Source organism: Babylonia areolata, chromosome 16 (assembly GCF_041734735.1).
Source record: "Babylonia areolata isolate BAREFJ2019XMU chromosome 16, ASM4173473v1, whole genome shotgun sequence".
Classification (NCBI taxonomy): domain Eukaryota; kingdom Metazoa; phylum Mollusca; class Gastropoda; order Neogastropoda; family Buccinidae; genus Babylonia; species Babylonia areolata.
The window spans coordinates 23,688,923-23,714,579 of NC_134891.1; the positions used below are offsets into that span (position 1 = coordinate 23,688,923).

Consider the following 25,657-nt stretch of genomic DNA (forward strand, 5'->3'; position numbering starts at 1 on the left):
GGTGCCTGTCTTATGCTGCTAATGAATTCCCACTGCAGTGGAGAAACCAGTGAACTCAGAGTTCTGACTCTCTTTCTGGTCCAGCTGCATACTTATGTAAATCTCTGATATGAGCAGTTGCAAACAGAGCCACAATCTGCATACAGTAAGTTAAATCAGTATCACACACAGCAAGTGGTTCAGAAATACAGACACATCTGATGGGCAACACCCCTGCCACCATTTCATTTCTTACACAAGTGGTACATATATAATAATGCAAACAGGGAATGGAAAATACATGCTGGGACAAACTTAATAATGCAAACTGGGAAAGGAAAATACATGCTGGGACAAACTTACTTTGAATATCTCAAGTACACAGACGACAGAATAGCCACAGCATTGCACAGCATGAAAGCCCAGCATTAACATGAAAACCAAGGCCAAACAAAAAAATCCTGTTGACACAAAGGAAGCCTGATCAGATTCCTCCCCCACCCCCACCCCCCTTCCCCTCCCCGTTCAGTTGCAACAGACCTCTTCAACCTCTCCAGAGGTATAGCTCTTCTTCCACACACCCCCACACACCAAATCAAATTACTGTGCTTAGAGCCTCGCCGGCCACCCCATACACACCTTTGTCCACAAACTTCCACACAAAAAGTGATAATCACTCTGGGTGCAAAGGCTTCATATCACAAGGCATTACGGGTATTCAGCACAGGCATTCTTATCACATTCACAAGAATGGTCTTCAGTCCTGTTTTCTTCTTTCATTTAAAAACAACAACAAACAAATCTTGGACATCTGATCCAACTGTGTGTAACAGTTCCAGGACTTAACACACATTATAACCACAATTTGTCTTTTTTCTTCTTTTTCTTTAAAACCTATATAATCAACTAAGAACGAGGAGCAATCTGCCAGTATTGAATAAAGAGTTCGTTTGCACTCTGACTCAGACCAAGTGGCTATTCCATCATGGATGCGCCCTCCCCTCCTGTGGCTATTCCATCATGGATGTGCCCCTCCCCTCTTGTGGCTATTCCACCACAGGTCCGCCCTCCCTTCCCCTGGCTATTCCATCATGGATGCGCCCTCCCCTCCTGTGGCTATTCCACCACAGGTCCGCCCTCCCTTCCCCTGGCTATTCCATCATGGATGCGCCCTCCCCTCCTGTGGCTATTCCACCACAGGTCCACCCTCCCTTCCCATGGCTATTCCATCATCGGTACGCCCTCCCTCCTGTGGCTATTCCACCACAGGTCCGCCCTCCCTTCCCTTGGCTATTCCATCATGGATGTGCCCCTCCCCTCCTGTGGCTATTCTATCACAGGTCCGCCCTCCCCTCCTGTGGCTATTCCACCACAGGTCCGCCCTCCCTTCCCATGGCTATTCCATCATCGATATGCCCTCCCTCCTGTGGCTATTCCACCACAGGTCCGCCCTCCCTTCCCCTGGCTATTCAATCATGGATACGCCCTCCCCTCCTGTGGCTATTCCATCACAGGTCTGCCCTCCCTTCCCCTGGCTATTCCATCATGGATGTGCCCTCCCCTCCTGTGGCTATTCCACCACAGGTCCGGCCTCCCTTCTCTTGGCTATTCCATCATGGATACGCCCTCCCTTCCTGTGGCTATTCCATCACAGGTCCGCCCTCCCTTCCACAGGCTATTCCATCATGGATGCGCCCTCCCCTCCTGTGGCTATTCCACCACAGGTCCGCCCTCCCTTCCCATGGCTATTCCATCATGGATACGCCCTCCCTCCTGTGGCTATTCCACCACAGGTCCGCCCTCCCTTCTCTTGGCTATTCCATCATGGATACGCCCTCCCCTCCTGTGGCTATTCCATCATGGGTGCACCCTCCCCTCCCGTGGCATCCTCCACCAGATGCAGGTCATCCAGCATCTCCTGCAGACTGATGGTGGGGGCGTCATCGTCGTCCGTCTCCGTCGCCTCCACAGTCACCTTGCTGCTGTCTGCACACACGTCATTACCATCACAACATTAATGATAAGAAGAAGAAGAAAGGGACAGGCGCAATAGCCAAGCAGTTAAAGCGTTGGACTTCCAATCTGAGGGTCCCGTGTTTGAATCTCCTTAACGGCGCCTGGTGGGTTACAGGGTGGAGATTTTTCCGATCTCCCAGGTCAACATAATCATGTGCAGACCTGCTTGTGTCTGAACCCCCTTCGTGTGAAATCGCAAGCAGAGGATCAAATACGCACATTAAAGATCCTGTTATCCATGTCGGCGCTTGGTGGGTTATGGAAACAACATACCCAGCATGCACATCCCCCAAAACAGAGTATGGCTGCCTACACGGCGGGGTAAAAACAGCCATACACATAAATACCCACTCGTGTAAAATACAAGTGAACGCAGGAGTTGCAGCCCACAAACGAAGAAGAAACCAAATCAAACCACATTGCTCTTAGCCCTGTCAAATGCTAATTGCTATTTCAGGGCTGAATCAAATCGAAGGGAAATTTTCTATCTAAAATTACGTTTAAATAACATACTTTCCGTGACCAACTAGTGCAGACTCGGCAGGAGCCTGACATTCCTGTCCTGTGCAAACTACTATCCGCCTATGTGGAGAAAACGAAAGTAGCTACGGCCAATAACCTCCCGAAAGTAGGTAACCTCCCCTGTGCCCCCCTGGCTAGCGCCCTCTTTTGACGGCAGCCATCTCGACTCCTGTTCCTGTGCTCTGCATACGGCTAAGGTTTTTTTTTGTGTGTGTGTAATTAAATCAAATTATGGTGCCTTGAGCCTCAAATCAAATCAAATTATTGTGCTTAGAGCCTCACCGACCACCAAGGCCATCTCAAGGCTATCACCACATTAGCATCAAGGGTTAAAAAAAAAAAAAAAAAAAAAAGCAGAGAAAACTAATCACTGCGTCGATCTTTTCACTCAAAAAGTTTAAAAATCTTCCAGAGCAGGGCTGAATACCCATCAGTTCTTAAAACCAGAAGAAGAATGCAGACGGATGTTCACACCACCCAGACAAAAATCAAATCATGTTGCTTATTAGCCCAGCAGACTGCAAACACCCGCCACTTCAGAGGCTGAACACCTGTCAGTTTTTAAAACCAGCCAAAGAGAACATCAAATCAAATATAAAATCGTGTTTTGAGACTCGCTAACTGCTAAGGCCATGAACAGAACGTAAAATGACGCTAAAAGGTACCTCTCAGGCTGGGGAGCTTGTGGCGTTTACAATTTCAAAGGTGCACATACATATCTATACATACATTCAAGTACAGCATACCATAACACAATGAAATCAAATTGAATCTTCTTCTTCTTCTGCGTACGTGGGCTGCAACTCCCACGTTCACTCGTATATACGCGAGTGGGCTTTTACGTGTATGACCGTTTTTATCCCGCCATGTAGGCAGCCATACTCCGCTTTCGGGGATGTGCATGCTGGGTATGTTCTTGTTTCTATAACCCACCTAACGCTGACATGGATTACAGGATCTTTAACGTGTATTTGATCTTCTGCTTGCGTATACACACGAAAGGGGTTCAGGCACTGGCAGGTCTGCACATGTTGACCTGGGACATCGTAAAAATCTCCACCCTTCACCCACCAGGCGCCGTCACCGTGATTCGAACCCCGGACCCTCAGAATGAAAGTCCAACGCTTTAACCACTCGGCTATTGCGCCCGTCACAAATCGAATCATGTTGCTTGGAACCAAGCACAACTCGAAGAGGGCACACACAATAAACAGCACACACACACACACATGCACACACACACACACAGACACACACACGAGCGCACAGCTGTACCTTTATAGATGTTCACATTCTGTCTCATCTCTGGATCTTCCTCCAGGTCCTCCAGAAACTCTGTGTAATCCCTGTAACATAACACACAGCCATCACCATCATGTAATCCCTGTAACATAACACACAGCCATCACCATCATGTAATCCCTGTAACATAACACACAGCCATCACCATCATGTAATCCCTGTAACATAACACACAGCCATCACCATCATGTAATCCCTGTAACATAACACACAGCCATCACCATCATGTAATCCCTGTAACATAACACACAGCCATCACCATCATGTAATCCCTGTAACATAACACACAGCCATCACCATCATGTAATCCCTGTAACATAACACACAGCCATCACCATCAGTCTCAAATAACAATAACAAAAGTATCAGTATCAGTATCAGTAGCTCAAGGAGGCATCACTGCGTTCGGTCAAATCCATATATGCTACACCACATCTGCCAAGCAGATGCCTGACCGGCAGCGTAACCCAACGCGCTTAGTCAGGCCTAAAAAAAAAATTTTTAAATAAAATAAAAATAAATAAATTTTAAAAAATTAAAAAAATAAAGTAAAAAATAACAACAAAAAATAAATAAATAAATAACACAACAAAAAACCAGTGATAATAGCAGATTTATACCGGACAGTTACTTTTGCAAAATACAATTGTTCATCTCATGGTGATTTTTGTTTTTTCGATTAAAAAAAAAGGGGGGGGGGGAGGGGGCAATACAACTTGATAAGAATTTTTTTTTAAATCACAAAATATCAGCACATTATAAAATGTGACAGTATTATATTTTGAAATTATCACTCTCTCTCTGCTGCTTCTCCCCTTCATACACACACACAACACTGTGACACGACACACAATCACACACCGTGACATGACACACATACACACACATGACACCATACACATACACACACAACGACACACACACACACAACACTGTGACACGACACACAATCACACACCGTGACATGACACACATACACACACATGACACCATACACATACACACACAACGACACACACACACAAACTACACACACAGAACAAACCACCAACAGAAAGACGACTCGACTCACTTCTGCACACTCTCGCTGTCCATGGTGTCAGCCATACGCTGCAGCTTCCAGTTCCGTCGGCGACAGCGGCGAGGCTGGTCGTACACCTTCTTCACCAGGATCTGCACACCAGCCACCCCCATCAGCACCGTACTCCCCCCCCTACCCCTCCCCCCTTCCTCTTTTTGTATTTCCTCGATTAGTTTATACATTTTCTTTATGACAGTAGGATGAAAACAAGGCCAATAAGTGCCTATTCCTTTTCCCTCAATAAAAAAAAAAAAGTTTAGATTTTAATTTCCATTACTTCTCCCACACCCCAAGCTGCTGCTGTCTCTTTTCTTCACATTCCTTTCTGTATGTGTGCTCAAATCAAATCATGGTGCTTAAATCAAATCAAATCAAATCATGGTGCTTAGAGCCTCGCCGACTGTATATATATATATGGATTTGTCCAATCACAGTGACGCCTCCTTGAGTAAGTACACTGAACTGAACAGAGCCCTGCCGACGACTAAGTACATCTCAAGGCTATCGCCACGTTAGCATCTACTTCAATTCAGGGGTAAAAACAAAAATACAGTACAAACTAATCACTGCTTCAAGCTTTTCACTCAAAGTCTAAAAATTTTCAAAACATTCGAATCTGATTAAAAATTGTTCACTTCTTTCAAGGGGGGGGATCATGAGTCTATCTGTGAATGCGCAGATGGCTGAATAGTCCAATCTGTGCACGAAATGTTCGCTGACAGTTGGGGCAGACAAAGACAGGCATATCATTGTCAGGGAGCCTGTTTGCCCATGACTTTCTGGCCTGCCTCTTCTGAACAGCTGCAGCAGTCCTGTTGGCCTTGCACAACTTGGCGCCTTTGTGCACAGCAGTGCGCCATTTGTCACGGTCCATTGCAGATTCCTCCTAGGAGTCAGGGTTGATGTCAAACGCTTTCAGAGTATCTCTGAAGCACTTCTTCTAGCCTCCGTGTGATCTCTTCTCTTGTTGCAGCTCGCCATGGAAGAGCCTTTTGGGCAGCCGATGGTCTGGCATGCGCACCACGTGTCCAGCCCAGCGAAGCTGGAACTGCATCAGGATGGTGGGAAGGGTGGCTTTTGCAAGCACCTCCGTGTATGGGGTCCTGTCTTGCCACTTGATGTTCAGTTGCTTCCTGAGGCATGTTGTGTGGAGTGGTTCAGCTTCTTGGTGTGTCCTTGGTACACTGTCCAAGTTTCACAGGCATACAGTAGTGTGGGGAGAACTGCTGCTCTGTAGACCTTTAGCTTGGTCTTGAGACTAATGCTTCTTCTGTTCCAGACATTTGCATAGAGTCTACCAAAGGCTGTGCTTGCCCTTGCAATCCTGATGTTCACTTCATTGTCAATGGTCGCATTTCGTGACAGTGTGCTGCCAAGGTATGTGAACTGCTCCACCACACCGAGTCTCTGACCGTTGACTGTGATGTTTAATGTTTATTGCCATTTAATGTTTAACTGAAAGCACAAAGATCAAGAATAACTTGAAAATGTGTGCTTGTCAAACAATAAAAAATTACCCCACAAATGCCATTTCATGTTAAAACAAATGCTGAAAAATCAAGAATAACTTAGTCCAAATACAATCATATTGCTCACACAATGTTACAGCTCAACCAACCACAAAATAGACAATTTCTGATTCCGTTACCTAAATTAATCAAATCAAATCAAATTGTGATGTTTTGATCCTTGCCAACCACAAAGGCCATTTAACCTAAATCAAATGGCAGACTGACTTTCCAAACAAAACTTTTCAATACAATAAAGGACATCAGAATACTACACAGCCACAACACAAGGCACACAGCAGAAGACACATGAACAGTCCAGTCAGATGTTGGCTCGACGCATGGCCATGTCAACTACGAAGGACGTTTCAGGGCCAGGGAAACACAGGCACACACAACTCACCACATCTGGAATCCGTTCCTCCTTCAGCTTCTCAAATTGTGGGTGGTTCAGGTTGGAACATGTGAAGTCATACCTGACACAGGCCAGAGAGTGGGAGTTGGATCAATTTTATCAGTTTTACTTTTATAGCATTTTTAACTACTCTAACCATTTTTCTATCATATATATTCGTGTCAAATCTGTATTCAACTCATAAAAGCACTAAATCGGGTTTTTTATAAACGTACCAATCCGAATAAGTCATTGAGAAGTCAGAAAAATGACCATTTTTAGAACACAGCGAATGACAAGAACAAAGAACACACCATGGCATGTTGCCTATTAATAGAAACGCCTCGCTCTCAAGTTTTCGTTTCGACCATTCATAAAGTCATTCAACGTGACCTGAATTTGTAAACCACTTCTAAATAAGGTAAACACACACACTGAATTCGACCAATCAGTACGTAGCTCAGAAATCTGGCTTGGTTACAACTTGAGCCATCATAGGTAATTGGCTGAACATTTTCCAATGAAACCACAAACAAGATGCTGCAGGCAGAAAAAAAACAAACTTTGATCCATGCTCTGAGAAACATTTTGCTGCAGATGCTTAGAAACATCCAGAGAAAGTTTGTCATTCCACCAGTGCTGAAATCACAGGAACCAATTAATGTGAAGGCCTCGGTCTGTTGTCAGACTGTAGTGTGAAGAATCTCACGACTGCACAGGAGTGTGTAGCTATGTGGCTGAGAATCAGCGAGAATGCTACAATTACCGCACTGCATGAACACACCTGCAGTTCATGAGGAACACACAGCTCAACACACCAATTCAACATGCAGTGAATCAAAAGAAATCAATAATCATGAAATCCAAAAGGTCCCTACCCCAGCACAGTGTCGCCCGCCTTCAGCAGATGCCCCAGGTGAGAGCGTGTGTGGAACTGGTGATCGTTGACCCCCAGGTCACACATCCTGGCCACGTACACATCCGCCAGCAAGTGCTGAAACCAATCCCTGCCATGATGTATTTCTAAAACATGCTGCCAACACTTTTTGACTCACTTGTGTAAACAAAGTGAGTCTATGTTTTAACCTGGTGTTCGGTTGTCTGTGTGTGTGTGTGTGTGTGTGTGTGTGTGTGTGTGTGTCCGTGGTAAACTTTAACATTGACATTTTCTCTGCAAATACTTTGTCAGTTGACACCAAATTTGGCATAAAAATGGGAAAAATTCAGTTCTTTCCAGTCATCTTGTTTAAAACAATATTGCACCTCTGGGATTGGCACAAAAAAAATAATAAAAGAAGCCTCATTATATGCAAACTGCATTTACTGTTATATTTATATTTTTTGTATTCTCTGAACTTGGCACTTTGACCTCTTATTCTGACACAACAAGAGGAGTCATTATTATCATTTTTTGTTCAAACAGGAACTTCTTTTGCTCAGCATGGAATTTTTATTTATTTTGCAAACGTTTCGGTGCAGATAGTAATAAAGGGAAATTACTCTGTAATTAATGCTAGGGGACTTAATTTATCACAAGTGAGCCTTGAAGGCCTTGCCTCTCTTGTTTCACTTGTCATGTTATATTTCTTACTATACTGCTAACACTTTTGTAACTTGTCATGATATATTTCTTACTATACTGCTAACACTTTTGTAACTTGTCATGATATATTTCTTACTGTGCTGCAAAGACCTTTGTAACTTGCCATAATTCTCACTGTGTTGCAAACACTTTTGTAACCCTGTTACGATACATTTCTTACTGTGCTGCCAACACTTGTAACCTGTCATGATACATTTCTTACTGTGCTGCAAAAACTTGTTTTCTAATATGTTATACCTTTCTCACTCTACTGCCAATACTTAAGTCTTGTAACTCTGTCATGCCTTTTACTGTATTGACAGCTGTTTCGTAACCTATGTCATGACGTCTTTCTTACTCAACTGCCAACACTAACATCGTGACACCTTTGTCATACTTTTTATTTTCTAAATACATCCACCAAAAGTAGTATAGTAGCTTTTTATTTTTCACATATTTCCAGCATATCAGTCAGCAGCTTCAGAGAATGATTCATGTCTTTACAAGATGGGTGGGAGAGACCTGACGTTTGTAGCACCTGAAAGTGTGTGCTAATGGTCTGCTTAACTGAAGTGTGCATGTTAGTGCTGATTCAAACAGCAAAATAAAGGGAAAAGATTAATCTAAAAAAAATAATAAAATAAAAAGAACAAAACAAAACACACACACACCAAAATACAACACACAGAAATCTGTATAAGAAGGAAATAATACTACCACCCACACGATAATCCAGAAAACTGCTGGCTTTTATCTTTGTTCCCTTTTTTGTTCTTTTCTACTTCTTGTGTGTGTGCATGTTTCTATCACCAGCAAAAAAAAAAAAAAAAATGAGCACAAAGTTGCATTTCTGACAGAACTCCTTAGGTAGAGATGGGATGACAGACAAAAAAGAGCTCAATTTACAGGATGCAGGCTGGTTTCCTTCTTGTTCTGAACAGAAAGTTACAATTACTGACAGAATCCAATGGGTAGAGAGGGGTGAAAGACCGAAAAAAAAGAGCTCAATTTACAGGACGCAGGCTGGTTTCCTTCTTGTTCTGAACAGAAAGTTATAATTCCTGACAGAATCCAATGGGTAGAGAGGGGTGACAGACCGAAAAAAAAGAGCTCAATTTACAGGACGCAGGCTGCTTTCCTTCTTGTTCTGAACAGAAAGTTACAATTTCTGACAGAATCCAATGGGTAGAGAGGGATGACAGACCAAAAAAAGAGAGCTCAATTTACAGGACACAGGCTGGTTTCCTTCTTGTTCTGAACAGAAAGTTACAATTCCTGACAGAATCCAATGGGTAGAGAGGGATGACAGACCAAAAAAAGAGAGCTCAATTTACAGGACACAGGCTGGTTTCCTTCTTGTTCTGAACAGAAAGTTACAATTCCTGACAGAATCCAACGGGTAGAGAGGGGTGACAGACCGAAAAGCTAGCTCACTCTATGGCACACAGGCTTGTTTTATAGCAGTGTCAAGCAAAAAGTTACATTTCCGACAAACCCCTATGGCAAAGACTGGGTGACAAACAAGAAAAGAAAGCTTATTTTATTGGACACAGACTTGTTTTATAATACTGCCAAGCAAAAAGATACAATTTCTGAAAAACCCCAATGGCAAAGGTTGCGTTACAGACAAGAAAAGAGAGCTTATTTTGTGGACCACAGGCCTGTTTTCAAGTAAGTTTTTGAGCAAACTGATACTTTCAATTCCCAACAGAACCCCGAGGGCAGAGATGAGGTGGCAGGCAGAAAAGGGAGCTCACTTTATGGGAGACAGGCGTGCGATGAGGACGGTCCTTGTCCGCAACATGCTCTACATCCATGACCATGAACTGCGTCATCTGCTTGGGTCCCACCAGGGCCGTGAAGGGTGTCCGCCAGTATGCCTGGCTGCTTAGCTCAGCCACTGAAATAATGATATAAACAATAATTACAATAATAATAACCATCACCATTTGTACAGTGCCTTTTCTCTCCAAGAGCTCAGAGCGTTTTACACGAAAGAAAAAGTTACATGAACCACACAAGGCAACTCTCTCCCCCTCTCCTCCCATTCCACATGTTTTATGTTACATGTATTGCACTATACTGCATTACTTTATAAATGCATTTCCTTTGTTTTGTATTGAATTACAGGGTTCCAACAAGTCTGAGCAGACAAAGTTCCATACTGGAAAGGGTGGGGGCAGGGAGGAGGGTAGAAGGGAAGGAGTTCTGGTCCATATGCCATCAGGATTTGAACACGAGGACACTGGCCTCCTAATGGTCAGGCAATATCAACAATGATACACCTCATTCATAAATACAGTCATTCACGTCAAACAGATCATACAACAGACAATAATCATGGAGTAACTGTGATATAAAACTGATAACACCATAGGTATTGGTCAAGACTGTATAGCCAACCACCTTTCACACGCTGAATATCAAACGTACTCATTGCTCACAGTCACATCCTCAACACACACTTAGCAGGTTAATTGAACCCTTTGAGCCCTAACCACCACTTTACCAGTGGTGGGGAGGGGTGGCATAATGCGCGGTGCGTAAACGCTTGTGTCGTGTTTTGCTATTGGTTGACTTATATTGAAGAGCCAATCAGAAAAACCGTAATATTCCAACGCCAGCGAACGCAGTACCAACACTGCCATGTCCCCTCACTGTGTTTTGTGCGTGTGCTTTGGATAAAAAAGATCGATTTCTACCATGAAGCGTGCAGAGTCTCAACCTGACAAACCTCCTTTGATCAACTGATTCTGCATGCTCAGATTCATTTTCAACATCACTATCTGTAGCAAAATCATCCGATTCGAATTCCACCTCACTATCAGAGTAATCATTGTCATACTCTACTTCCGATAAATCATCAAGCATATCAATTACTTAATTACTTGCTGCGTTGTGTACAGTTGTTTTCTCGCACGTTTTGTCCCTGATTTCTGCCCTGACAGGCCAGGTTCAGACTATGCATGCTTCAAAAGTTTACGCACCGCTCAACCGGTGGCCGGGCATTATGTCATTTTTCTCTGCCACCGGTAAAGCAGTGGTCAGGGCTCAAAGGGTTTAGTACCAATTATTTGCAAATTTTGGCTCAGGAGCTCAAGCAAAAGGGTTAAAATTGCTCAGGGACTCAGGGCTCAAAGGGTTAAAATTAACTCAGCAATATCATTTTTCCTCTTTCAGCTGCATCATCAGTGCCATTCACAGCAACATTTCACACCACTCTCCTGCATGTCTCCTTACCCACCACACCACCACTACCAACCTCCCTCTCTCCTCCCAACATCCACCACCGGTACACCCCTCACTCTCCCCGACACGCTGATCACAGAGGGAAAGACCAAGGGGCAGACAGCAACCAGAGGGACAGAAGTAGAGGGACACACAGACAGACAGACAGACAGTGGGACAGACAGACAGACAGACAGTGGAACAGACAGGCAGAGGTACAGACAGACAGAGCGACAGACAGATAGGCACAGAGAGGAAGAACTGGAGGGACAGACAGACAACGGGAGGGACAGACAGACAGGCAGACAGAGGGACAGGTAGACAGAGGGGAAGAATTGGAGGGACAGACAGACAGACAGACAGAGGGGGACCAGATAGCCAGACAGAGGGGAAGAATTGGTGGGACCAGACAGACGCAAAGGGACAAGACAGACAGAGGCAGACGGACAGAGGGACAGACAGGCAGACAGAGGCGGGGAACAGAAGTAGAGAGACAGACAGAGGGACAGACAGAGGGACAGACAAAGGGACAGACAGGCAGACAGAGGGACAGAAGTAGAGAGACAGAGGGATAGACAGAGGGACAGACAGGCAGACAAAGGGACAGATAGGCAGACAGAGGGACAGAAGTAGAGAGACAGACAGAGGGACAGACAGAGGGACAGAAGTAGAGAGACAGACAGAGGGACAGACAGAGGGACAGAAGTAGAGAGACAGACAGAGGGACAGACAGAGGGACAGAAGTAGAGAGACAGACAGAGGGACAGACAGAGGGACAGAAGTAGAGAGACAGACAGAAGGACAGACAAAGGGACAGAAGTAGAGAGACAGACAGAGGGACAGACAGAGGGACAGATAGGCAGACAGAGGGACAGAAGTAGAGAGACAGACAGAGGGACAGACAGAGGGACAGACAAAGGGACAGACAGGCAGACAGAGGGACAGAAGTAGAGAGACAGAGGGATAGACAGAGGGACAGACAGGCAGACAAAGGGACAGATAGGCAGACAGAGGGACAGAAGTAGAGAGACAGACAGAGGGACAGACAGAGGGACAGAAGTAGAGAGACAGACAGAGGGACAGACAGAGGGACAGAAGTAGAGAGACAGACAGAGGGACAGACAGAGGGACAGAAGTAGAGAGACAGACAGAGGGACAGACAGAGGGACAGAAGTAGAGAGACGGACAGAAGGACAGACAAAGGGACAGAAGTAGAGAGACAGACAGAGGGACAGACAGAGGGACAGATAGGCAGACAGAGGGACAGAAGTAGAGAGACAGACAGAGGGACAGACAGAGGGACAGACAAAGGGACAGACAGGCAGGCAGAGGGACAGAAGTAGAGAGACAGACAGAGGGACAGACAAAGGGACAGACAGGCAGACAGAGGGACAGACAGTGGGACAGACAGGCAGGCAGAGGGACAGAAGTAGAGAGACAGACAGAAGGACAGACAAAGGGACAGACAGGAGGACAAAAGGGGCATAAGCACTGACGCTGGAGGGTGGCGGGGTCGATGAAGTGTAAAGTCTGCGTGACGCGGAGACACACCACCAGGGGGCTGATGGAGCCCAGCTGCTGGGCCAGCTTTTGGGGCAGACACACGATGTGGTCCCTGCACACCGGCACTATCTCCACACTGTACGTGTACTTGTACTTGTACGTGTTGTTGTGGATGTCGTGCGAAATCAGCTCCTTGGCCGTAGTGTACCTGGATCAAACATGTGCATGCCTGATCATGAACTTCTTCTTCTTCTTCTGCTTTCGTGGGCTGCAACTCCCACGTACACTCGCATGAACACGAGTGGGCTTTTACGTGCATGACCGTTTTTACCCCGCCATGTAGGCAGTCATGCTCCGTTTTCGGGGGTGTGCATGCTGCGTATGTTTTTGTTTCCATAACCCACCGAACGCTGACATGGATTACAGGATCTTTAACGTGCGTATTTGATCTTCTGCATGCGTTTACACTTGAAGGGGGTTCAGGAACTAGCAGGTCTGCACATATGTTGGTCTGGGAGATCGTAAAAATCTCCACCCTTTACCCACCAGGCGCCGTCACCGTGATTCGAACCCGGGACCCTCAGAATGAAGTCCAACGCTTTAACCACTTGGCTATTGCGCCCGTCAACCTGATCATGAACAACATGTCTTGTAAGGTAATCATCAATGAATTTTCTTTTAACTGAAGCTCTGTGCCGTGTCTGATCAGGAAAAGCATGACTTGTTATAATCAATGCATTCTCTTTTGAATGAAACTCTGTGGCTGTTGTGTACGAGGTGTGCTCAAAAAGTATCTGACCTTTGTTCATAAAAACTACTCGTATCCAGATACAACAAACTTACACTAATCTCCTTCAAAGTAGTCCCCTTGGGCTGCCACACACTTCTCCCAACGGTTCTGCCACTGTCGGAACGCCTCTTTTGGGATGGCGTGCAGCTGGTCTGTCGCATTCTGCATGATGTCTTTTCTGGACTGAAATGTGGTCCCTTTCAGGGGCATTTTCAGCTGTGGGAACAGCCAGAAGTCACATGGAGCCATGTCAGGAGAGCAGGGAGCCTGATGAAGCACAGGTGTGCATCACCAGGGTCCTCAATTAGTCAATGATGATCTCATTTCGGGATGTTGAGGGCTTTCCAGAATGTGCTTCACTCTCCACTGATGTGCGGCCATCTCTGAAGTGGTTGTACCACTCCTCTATCTGTGTGGTGCCCAATGCTTCGTCCCTGAAGGTCTGTTGAATGTTGCGGATCGTTTCCACTTGGGAATCGCCAAGTTTGACACAAAATTTGATGCAGTAGCGTTGTTCAAGTTTTTCAGTCATTCTGTCAAAAACGAAAATCCGATGGCGCTCACTTACACTTCCTCACTCATCGGCGGTCTGCTGTCGACTGACAGCTTCCGCAGGCGGGAAAAAATTCACGCATGTGCATTAGGGGTCGCCTACATACATGCACCAAACCATGCCTCCCTAGCTTCATTTGTTTACGCACGAAAAAATTAAGGTCAGATACTTTTTGAACACACCTTGTATCTACAAAGCAAATAGGAAATTTTCTACCTAAAATTACGTTTAAGTAACATACTTACCGTGACCCACTAGTGCAGACTCTGGCAGGGGTCTGACATTCCTGTCTTGTGCAAACTACTAACCGCCTATGCGGAGAAAACGAAAGTAGCTACGGCCGATAACCTCCCAGAAGTAGGTAACCTCCCCTTTGCCCCCCTGACTAGCGCCCTCTTTTTCCGGCAGCCATCATGACTCCTGTACCCGTGCTCTTCATATGGCTAAGTTTTTTTTCGTATTTTCTGTTTGTCTGTTGATTCTCTGGCGTTCTTGTTTTTTTGTCAAATTATGTCTTCAACCAGGTCACATAATTATATGGCTCAATTGGGAGAGCGGGCTAAAATTAAGACGCGATCGCAATCAATGTTATGAAGTATTTATCAATACATTTTCCATAAACTGAAGCTCTTTGGCTGTCCTACATCTACAAATCAGATACATGTCTGACAATAAAAAAACATAAAATACTATCAATGCATTTTCTTTTAAACATGGGTCTTTAGGCAGTCATGTACCTGACAAAACACATACATGTCTGATAATGAAAAACATGTGTCTGTGATGATGAAATGATCATTTTTATAAACCTCGACTGCTTTTGAGGATTTCAGAACAAACTAAAAGCACCAACTCTCTACAGAACTACTTTTGTTCAGAGAGAAGCGATGATCATGCTGAGCATAAAACAAGCAAAATTCTAAATAGAAATAAATATCTAAAAACACTGCCTGAGTAACATTTAACATGTTTGTGTCTGCCAGTTCGCATGTGTGAAGGGGTTTTGCTACATTTAACACCCTCACATGTGGCAGATCTTCAGACTGTCAAAGCGAGAGTCTCGTGTGAATGGTTTTCTTTCATTTAATGCCTAACATATAGCACAACTTCAGACTGTCAAAGTGAGTCTCGTATGAGAACAGTTTTCCTTCATGTAACGCCTGTCAAATTCAATGTTATCAGGTTCTCTCACAATGATTTCCAAAACAAATACCATCATCCATTCCACACTTCATGAAGACAGCCCGCACTGACGCCTGACGCCATGACAACAATCCAGCCACCACTCACTTGCAAGGCACAACCGCCATCAGGAAGTCCACCATCTTCCGAGCGTCGTCCTGCTTGGCATAATAGAAGTCCATGCCATCTGCAAACAGTGATTTATCTATTCATCATTGCTGCTTAGCACCCAGTTAACCACACACAGCCATATGAACAACAGTTAATAAAAGGAAATTTTCTTCCTAAAATTATGTTTATGTAACTACTTACCGTGACCCACTAGTGCAGACTCTGGCAGGGGTCTGATTCCTGTCCTGTGCAAACTACTACCCGCCTAAGCGGAGAAAACGAAAGTAGCTACGGCCGATAACCTCCCGAAGTAGGTTACCTCCCCTTTGCATCCCTGACTAGTGCCCTATTTTGATGGCAGCCATATAAACAATAGTTAATAAACATATTTTTCATACATGCCAATCTCTACCATTTCAACCCCTTGCCTGCCCTAGGACATGAGACTTATGTCCCTTTTTTTGCACTGTTATACATCTACAAGACATAACTCTCGGATCCAATTTTCATCAGCAATTCACGGTTAATATTTAAAGGGAAACAACTTACTTTGTTTCTCCCTGTCTCATAGAATGCACTGTCACTGTGACCTATTCTGTGAACCGTGACATATACTGTGCACTGTCACTGTGCACCGTGACCTCTATAAATTGTGACCTATAATGTGCACTGTCACTGAACACTGTGACTCTCTATGAACTGTGGCCTACACTGTGCACTGTCACTGTGCAACAGGACCTGTACTTTGCCAGTGACCTACCTGCCTGCGGTTTGATGTTGGTGGTGTTGGAGTGGGCATGGTGTTTCAGAATCAGCTGCTCCAGGAAGAAGAAGGTCTTCTTGTGCTCCGTCTGACCACACAAATACAGACCATCAGGTATTCTGTTCACTTAAAACCTTGGGGATCTTCCAATATCACTCTAGGTGGTCCCACACTACCGTCACAGGGTCAGTATAATCCTGTACATTCTGATGCAAATATGCATAGCTACACACATACAATTACAAAGGCAGGCATACAGTCATAATCAACATTTGTATTTGTATTTGTACTTGTATTTCTTTTTATCACATCAGATTTCTCTGTGTGAAATTTGGGCTGCTCTCCCCATTGAGCACGTCGCTACACATAACACTACAGCGCCACCCATTTTTTTTGTATTTTTTCCTGCGTGTACTTTTATTTGTTTTTCCTATCAAAGTCAAAATTTTGTAGGTTTCTAGGCCAAGAAGTGGCAAAAGGAAACAACTGTTTGTTGCAGCAGTTGATCCTAATGTCCCACTAAAGCTCCGATACATGATTTTCATTTGAGTGTTCATTCATGAAATTTTTAGAATGTCCCAAGGTCCCACGAAAAGGCTCAGCATGCCCTTTTCATATTTCAAGCATTCTTATATGTCATCAGAAGCCTTACCCTAGATCTATCAAGAATGAAAGGAAACGAAACGAAACGAAATTTTATTTCATCAGGGTAATGAGATAAGCAAGTACACATGCTTTTTTCCGCGATCAGCGTCTAACGACGCATCGCCGCGGTCCGTATCGGGAGGAATCATGAGCTCCGGGCCTGGGAGAGTCTCTTACCGAGTCTCAATCCCAGCATCATGATTCCCTGCCTTCGTGGTATGGCACACGAGGCATGGAACCCGCGCTTAGGCACCCAGCGAAAATCCGACCCCCAACAGAGAAAGGAAAGACAGGATCGACTTAGAGGCAGAAAAAATCGAACGAATCGAGGGTGCCGAGTCGAATCGAGTACACAGAATGTAAGAATACAATAAACACAAGCCGCATGCAACAAAATAAGGCCAAAAGGATACGCTGAACAGCCGAAAAAAGCGTAAGACGAGACAGAGCGTAAACCTGACAAGATGGCGTGGAGAGCCTTGGCCAAAGGGATGATTAAGCGCTTATAGTTTTTAGAGGCGTTTGATTGGCTGAGAGCGGTGGGCCCATCTTTTCACTGTTAGCCGCGCGAAATTTGGCCAAGCAGAGCAAACCATCAGATAAGCAAGTACACATGCTTTTTTCCACCCAGCCCTGGACAAAGAGAGAAAAAAGAAGAAAACACACACACACACAAAAAAAAACAAACAAAAAAACCACAAAAAAAACACACACACAAATTAGCAATTATCAAGTACAAGAAAAAGAACAGATGATATAAAAATCTGGAACTGAAATTTTTAAGAATGTTCAGAAACACACACTATACTTTTTTTTAATTTTTTAAAAAAATTAATTCAGTGTGATGGCGACAATGATGGCCATCCTGGCCACCATGACTAACGGAGAATTTGCACTTTCAGAAGTTCACAAACATTGGGCTCTTTTGTAGCCCTTTACAGACATATGCGCATGCACACACTGCTTGAGTTACAACCTCCCACCCGCCATCATGTTTGTCTACCCGTGAAAAGAGGAGCCCAATTTTTTGGTTAGCTGCTTTTCCTATACCATGTGATGTGCAGCTATAACATACAGAAAAGTAATTGATTTTTGTTTCCATCACATGTATGGCTACTTCAAAACCTAGATCCACAACTTAGATCATGTTTCGAACCTGAAAGTCAAAGTTCCAAATTTCTATGTAATGAAACACTTATCTATACTGAAAACAGAGGGAAGGGATGCGCAGACAATATACACAAACACAGACATGCACACAACAAAAAAAACACTCACAGTGGAAGCATAAACGTAGACAACACAAGACACAACCACAACACATACACACAATACATAGAATGCAGTCTGCAGTGTCTGACCTTCTGTCGTATCTGCACGACGGCCTTCCAGAAGTCCTTGGCCTCCACACGGTGACACTCATCACACATGTGACTCTGCACTGTGAACTCCACAATGAACATCTGCTGTAGCACTGCTCCATTCACCTGTGTCACACACACACACACACATTGCAGGGTTCACACAGCCCTGAGCAAGCAAAATTCCAAACTTTTTCCAGACCAGACTGAAAAAATTTCCATACAAAGCACAAAGCTAAGCTATTTGAGAAATAATCTCTGAAACTGTTGACACGAGAGAATGGTAATGATGAAATTTTCATCACTTTGTTTTGTGTTTCCGGCAGGAATGTCAGATCCCTGCTGGAGTCTACACTAGTTGGGTCACGGTTAAGTATGTGTAATTTTATTGTTTTTTAAATGCACTATGCTCTTTGCTGTGGTAGTTGTCAATCTTTACCAAAAGGTCTCTCCCTGACCCTGACAGGAAAAACATTTCCCCAACAGTTTTCAAACAATGCACATGGTTTTATCATTTTTCCAAGGCTTTCTGTATCAAAGAAAACAAATTCTCAGCACACATATTCTTACACCTTTTCATCTTTTGGCGAACCACAACCCCCTTTTTCCACCTCCCCCCCCCCCCCCCCTTCCAGTGTTTAACCATCCCCCCTTCTTTTCCTTTGTAAATATTGCTCACCTTTTTCTCTGTTCTTCTTTGTCCCTTTTTTTTTCTCTCTGATTACTCCTCACAGTTCTTAGTTTTACCTCTGTCTTGGTTTTGCCCTCTCTTTTCTTCTCCATTCTCTATTTTTCTCCCCATGAAGAAGGGCCTAGGGCCCGAAACGTTGGGATACTCTCTTCATAGGACAAGTCACCACCTACAGGTTAGTCTGAACTGTTTTCTCGCCAAACAAATTCTTCTTTGGGTTCATTCACACGCTCGTCAACAGATAAATACATGATGTAAATACAAACAATTAACCAGTACATCATTCACATACACACTGCCTTTATTCTTTCTCTACACAGGTTCCACTAGGAAAACAAGGTGCTATGGCTTAATTTCACTAGGAAGACATGGCGCTATGGTTTAATTACAACTCAAAATGATCTAGGATAGGTGCTGTTCACCTTGGAGGTTTTTCTAGCCAAAAACGAAACCCAAGCGGTCAATCAGCTGCACTGCATTTACCTCTTTTTGAATGGTCAGCTTGACCTTGATTCTCATGGAGTGAGGTTCTGTCCACACAAAACTGGCATCAACTAGCCGCACCTGCAAGTAAAAATGATACTCACTACAATTTAGTTTATCATTTTTTGCAAGGTAGAAATCCAACATCCAATGACTGAACTAGCTCAATACTTGGCTATAAATAGAAGAGACTCACATAAGTTTACAGTTGGGCCAACAGCAAAGTGCGAGCTGTATGATCAATGGTTTCTCCACTGCAGTTCCATTTACTAATTACAGCATAGTCTTTTGTTAAGGACTATGACTCTCAAACTACGAGGCAAGACTGCAATGGCTCTCAGTGCTGCAGGCTAATTGGCCTTTGGAGGCCATCCCAATGCCGACTGTCCGGAAGCTCTCTTGGCCAAGACAGTGGGGGTGTACCATGGGCAAGACACTCTCAACTTTAATCAAATTCTATCACAGACAGTGGTGACAGCATCCACTTCCTCTGCTGTTCTGATGGTCATAGAAATGACTATCAGTATCATACTTGAAACTGACTGAATCTATACTATGCACATGGGAAAATGTGGACACCCACCCACATCACAGACTGGTATTGCAGGAAGTATCATTCTGTAAGTTTGTTGTCATTCATTGAGTAATTCATTTACCAATGCCCAAGTATGCACATATGTGAACACTAACTACTCATACTCACAGTAATAATACTAATAGAATATAACCATTCCACACGCATATCACATGACTTTCAGTTTACAGAACATACTTCCAAATTCACACATTCACAATAGACAAGACAAAACAAACACATGCTCAATCACAAAGTGACTTGACACATGTATACAAACACAGACATGCCCTTAACAGTCCAACCCCTTGCACACAACAGCACCCCCACCCCCCTACCACCATCACCATCAGCACCACTGTGGCATCATGCAACACACACACACACACACACATGAGAAATATCCTCACTTTATTAAGACCTTTCAGCTTCTTCAGACACACACCCAAGAGTTCCCTGGACTCAAGCTGAGCCTGAACCCACGTAGATGGGGGTTGCAAGTACCTGTCACAAAGCATGAAATTATGATAATGAACAAATATGTAAATAGAGAATATTCACAAATACATGAATAAATAAACAAATAATCATACTTTCAATGTCTACAATACATTATCACTCTAAGTAAATAAGAAAGCCAAACTAAATTGGAAATAACCTATTAATCAAAACCAAAGTGCAGAGAAGTGTGTATTCTTCATAACTCGCATGCAGACAATAGCCGACCCTTTGATATGTGCATGCTATGCTAAAACCATTCTCGCCAAATGTTTCACGAATCACAAAAAACTGTTTTCCCCTTCGTTCACTTTTCTCCCCTCTCTGGCCTGAATAACTAACTGGATGATTTCTCTTGAGTTCAGAGTTTTACTCTGCCTATTTAAGTATTTTTCTCCTTCACTTAAAATCTAGCTCTACGATACCCTTCCCCTCCACTTTCTCTGAAAATCATCACCCTCACCTTCCTTCTCATCTGACACAGCTAGCACTAAATGTATCCACATAAAAGATTTGAAATGCTTCTGCAACATTTTGGGTGACAAGATTTTTTTCACTAACAATCATATCATGCCACTTAGGCTAGATTGTGATTGTTGTCTGCCATTTTGAAAGCATCGTCTGAATTTCTGAGATGGGTATTGTACTATAAATAATATCCTGGAATGACCATACTAAGAGTTACTAGGTCTTGCTCCTCATGAATAATTAATGCAGAAAAAACCAAGCTTTTCCACTGGTATGTAATTGAAAACCATTATATAAAAATAAAGGCAGGAAAGTTCCTGCTATGATAAGCGTAGTTTTCTACATCATGGGGCACTTTCTAGCACTCCAGAACTTCACTGAAGAAGTTAATATACTAATACATAGTATCCATAAGTTTACTGAGACAAGATCATGTCAGAAATTTACATTCAAGAGACTTATTTTTTAGCAGTATATATAAACTTTACTTATTTCTAATGTATCAGTGGATGTCAGAATTACTGTAATTAATGTAGCTCTCAGTATCAGGGATCAGGTTCGACATTGGTCATCGGTCATTGACGCATTTAATTTTGAAATGACCTATTGTTTTTCAAGTTGCCAGGTCACATGACTTATTGTTTTTATGACCAGTCGGTCAACCAAAGTAACCATCTCTCTCTCTCTCTCTCTCTTTAACGATCACGATCGCTTTGTCGTCTGCTCCTACAGGAAATGACTATAAACTGGTTTATTAAAATACGGATCCGTGACGAAAAGAAATCCGAAACGAATCTTTATCGCTGCCTTTCGCGAGCTTCGGCGAGAAGAATTGGCGTTCCCACTTTTGCATTAACCCAGTGCAGTTCCGGGAAAACTGAAAGTAGACTTCTGCTTTCAGTTTACAATCAGACCGGTCGACAACAGATATTTGACCTATTGATTTTCAAAATGACCTATTGATTTTATGTTCTTCCGGTCATATGACCTATTGTCTATTGAACCCAACCTGATCTCTGCAGTATTCCTTTCATTTCTATTCATGCTATACTTCTTCAGAGGTAAATAATCAACAATGTGTACTTGAAAGAGGGGGGCGAACTCATCACTAACACTAAGCATTCAAGTATAAATAATTAAAAAACATGAACCATCATAAACAGTTCAACTGCAAGGATTGGAAAAAAAAAAAAAGAGGCAAAGGACTAAACAGACTACCAAAAAGTTCTGTAGCCATCTTCAATCTTGCGCATGCGCATCTAACCTTTGTTTGAAATTGTGAGCAATGCCAAACATGCTCAACATAGGCAAAAGCAGCAAACATGTGCTGTCCTCTATTTCTTCAGCTGACAACCTCCATTGCTACAACCAAACTCTGTGCAATGAGATGCCATCGCATCCACAATAAAAATGAACAAAATATGAAGCAAAAAGTCAAAAAAAGAAGTCTGCTGTTTTGCGGTTCTGCCTCTCTCAATCGCCTTTGGAGCGCCAGTGAAATTTGAGAGCACAAATTGGAAACAGAACTCTCCAGCGGTCTATTTGCAAAGATCATGCGATGCGCCTCTGTCAGTCATGTAAGCACGGAACTCTCCAGTGGTCTATTCATCATAACTAATCATCCATTAGAAACCAACAAACAATGAGGCCAGGAGATGAAATGACCAACAAACAGCAAAGAGTGGCAACTCTCTCCATTACACAAGGCACACAACTTCAAGTCAGTCATCACTGACTTTAAGTTGTGTGCCTTGTGTAATGGAGAGAGTTGCCACTCTTTGCTATTTGTTTATCATCCATTACTTTGAAACCCACTGAAAGCTGCACTACTCCAACTAGTTACCTCTCACAACTCCTGCAGAAGTACAGCACACCCTGTTTGGGGATGCCCTGAGTGATGTCCTCTTTGGTCCGCAGACAAGCCACACACATGTTGCTGGGGTTCGGCTCTATCAGCGACCCACACTCACAACAGGCGCTGCAATTGAAAAAACTCGTTCATTCAGTATTTGTCAACATCACCACCAATCATACTGCCATCCTGATTGGTGATCCACATGTTCACAATAAAATCAAATCAGAAAATAAGATTTCTGTCAACATAAGCAATACCTGTAAAGGCTGTATATTCTATTTCCAGACAGTGTCAAATAATTTATTAAATGACTTTTTTCCATGTGACTACCAACATCACTATGCTGATAAAACTTGTTTTGAGAGGTTGCTGTTGAGTACAATTTGACTGAGCTGCTGAGTAAGTCGTGTTACTTTGCGAGGCAGATGCAGTCCACTGGTGTGTTCGTCTTCAGCTATGCTAGTTCGACTACCTTAACAGTCGCCAGAAAAACTCAGATGGGCACAGCCATAATATTCTCCTTACCACTAAAAAATGACTAACACCAGTTGGAAAAAAAGAGGGGTGGAGAAGGGGGTGTGGGGGATGGGAGGGGGTGCTGAAAGAAACTTTTAGAAAGGGAGATACTGGCAAACTAAGAAAAAGGGGTTGGCAGGAGGGGGTGGTTGAGTTATTTAAATAAACTAAAAGAATGTTCAGGAAAAACGCTGTAAACATAACCAGCTTATATAGCTAAAATTCAGTGTGCAAGATTACTATGAAGTTTGATCTACCATACTAATTCTCACCATGATCTTGATGAATTCATAGTTTGTATGTTTTATACTTTAGCCAGTTGTTACCTTTAAAAAAAAAAAAAAAAAAATGGCTCTTAAAACAACCTTGATGAAATATTGAGCAGCCGTATTCACTCAGCACTGCACTCAGCTAAAATACCCAGTCAACTCGTACAAGCAGTGCAAGGTACAAAACTTGTGTTTGTTTCAACTCACTGATAATTGAACCCTATGCCGAAGCTTTGCTAAGGTGTGAAAATTTGTGTCATAAAAATGGTTTCCACATTTATATGCCTACACCACAAGCAAAAGGAACTAACTTCTATAGTGTTTTCAGTTGTGTCCACTCGTATCAATTTTGGAGTAAAAACCAGTCAATTTCAGTTTGTCTTTGTTTTTTTGTTTGTTTGCTTTTTTTGTAGGGTTTTTTTTTTTTTTTCTTTCTTTTTTTTCTTCTTCATTTCTCTGCATCAACTGACAGGAAAACTTGCCGAGGCTGTAAACTTTATATGGCTGAATGGGTAGAGCTTACACACTTTTGGTGACAATAGCTCCTTTGCTAGTATTGCTTCTGATTTTGATACTGAACATTTTTGCACACCATTTGGTCAAATTCTTAAGAAAAAATTCAAAATGTCCGAAAGGCAACCTTTGATGAGCGAATAGATTCTTTACTGATCTTGATGACTCTGCTGACAGGAGCGGTTTCTAATGGCTCTCTTTTTCACTGAGAAAATGAAAATTGTGGCAATAGTGATGAAGAGGACAAGCCTGAAGGCAAATTTCTGTACTCTGTTTCTGGCAATAAGTGATCAATTGATTAGTTGTAGACACTTTCAGTACCGGAGTGTGCAGTTGTTGCAAATCAAGAAATAATTGAACATGGTAGTGTCAGGGGTGTTTGATACTAATCTGGTGCTCTTAGTTTTTCCGGTTTTCTAAGATGTTGGCTAAAAACCATTCGCACACTAAACCTAATCGCACTGCTAGACTTGGTGTCCTTTTTTCATCGGGTTAATCAGTGATGACTGGGCAAGCTTTTTAACAACTTGTTTTCTTACAATTTCTAGACCACAGGCTCAAGTAGGCAGGCAATCTTTAAGGCGGCGGCAGGGCCACTGTTGTGACTTCAAAAAAATAAAACGAAAATAAAACCAAAGCAGACGACTATTTCACTTGTTAAAACTTAACTCGCAAGTCACCCCAGCAATATCCACAGTTTTTCCCCAAAACACAGAATAGGTAGTGTGGCAATATCCACAAGTTTTCCCCTCATTCACATCAAGGCGTGGACGTTCACTCCGCCAGTCTCGCAGAAGGGTGGAGGGGTAGAAAATGTGTGTTCACATGGCGTGGACAGTTTACTTAACAGTTACACTACTTGTAGGCCTAGATGACTGATGCAAAACAAAAACAAACAAGGTATTACTCTTACATTAGGCCCATCTGTTCATTTACAGATGGCACGTACTCCATCGCTGCCTGCCACCGATGGATCAAATGACAGTGAAAAAACTTCTTTCAGCTTGTGCGTGTTCTGTATTATAAACCTCGTGTCGTCATGTATCGGCAACTTCCTGTTGATGAAACACTTCCGTTTTAGTGGGGCTTAAAAATTCTTTTTCATATTTTTCAGATTTGAAGCCGCAGTTCTCGTTAAGAATAATAAAAATGATAACGATAAACTATGGTAGTTAAGCCATTATCAAACCTGAAATAAGTTGTGGAATTTTTGGATGAATGAACACGAAGAAATGAGATTAATTACCTGTCAGTAGCTTTCACTTTCAGA

At 43.2% G+C, this 25,657-nt stretch overlaps 1 protein-coding gene across 1 annotated transcript; it reads right to left on the reverse strand.

The window, feature by feature from the left end:
• Nucleotides 1–1,696: 1,696 nt before the first annotated feature.
• On the reverse strand, nucleotides 1,697–25,439 carry LOC143291249 (60S ribosomal export protein NMD3-like). The gene is made up of 14 exons (XM_076601054.1): nucleotides 25,301–25,439; nucleotides 23,078–23,212; nucleotides 20,679–20,772; nucleotides 19,695–19,775; nucleotides 18,521–18,646; nucleotides 16,512–16,602; nucleotides 15,749–15,827; nucleotides 13,109–13,323; nucleotides 10,142–10,284; nucleotides 7,681–7,796; nucleotides 6,812–6,884; nucleotides 4,892–4,992; nucleotides 3,793–3,863; nucleotides 1,697–1,965 (listed from the first exon to the last, which is right to left on the reverse strand). Exons 1-14 carry the CDS (start codon nucleotides 25,339–25,341, stop codon nucleotides 1,829–1,831), a joined length of 1,503 nt encoding a protein of 500 aa, XP_076457169.1. The 5' UTR covers nucleotides 25,342–25,439; the 3' UTR covers nucleotides 1,697–1,828.
• Nucleotides 25,440–25,657: the final 218 nt, after the last annotated feature.

Coding starts and splice junctions, on each gene's coding strand:
- LOC143291249 (XM_076601054.1), bottom strand. CDS start 25,341: ATGGAGTACGTGCCATCTGTAAATGAACAGATGGGCCTAAT. Junction 7,797..10,141: donor GCACGCCTGTCTCCCATAAA/GTGAGCTCCCTT, acceptor GATTGGTTTCAG/CACTTGCTGGCGGATGTGTA. Junction 1,966..3,792: donor GAATGTGAACATCTATAAAG/GTACAGCTGTGC, acceptor ACGTGTGTGCAG/ACAGCAGCAAGGTGACTGTG.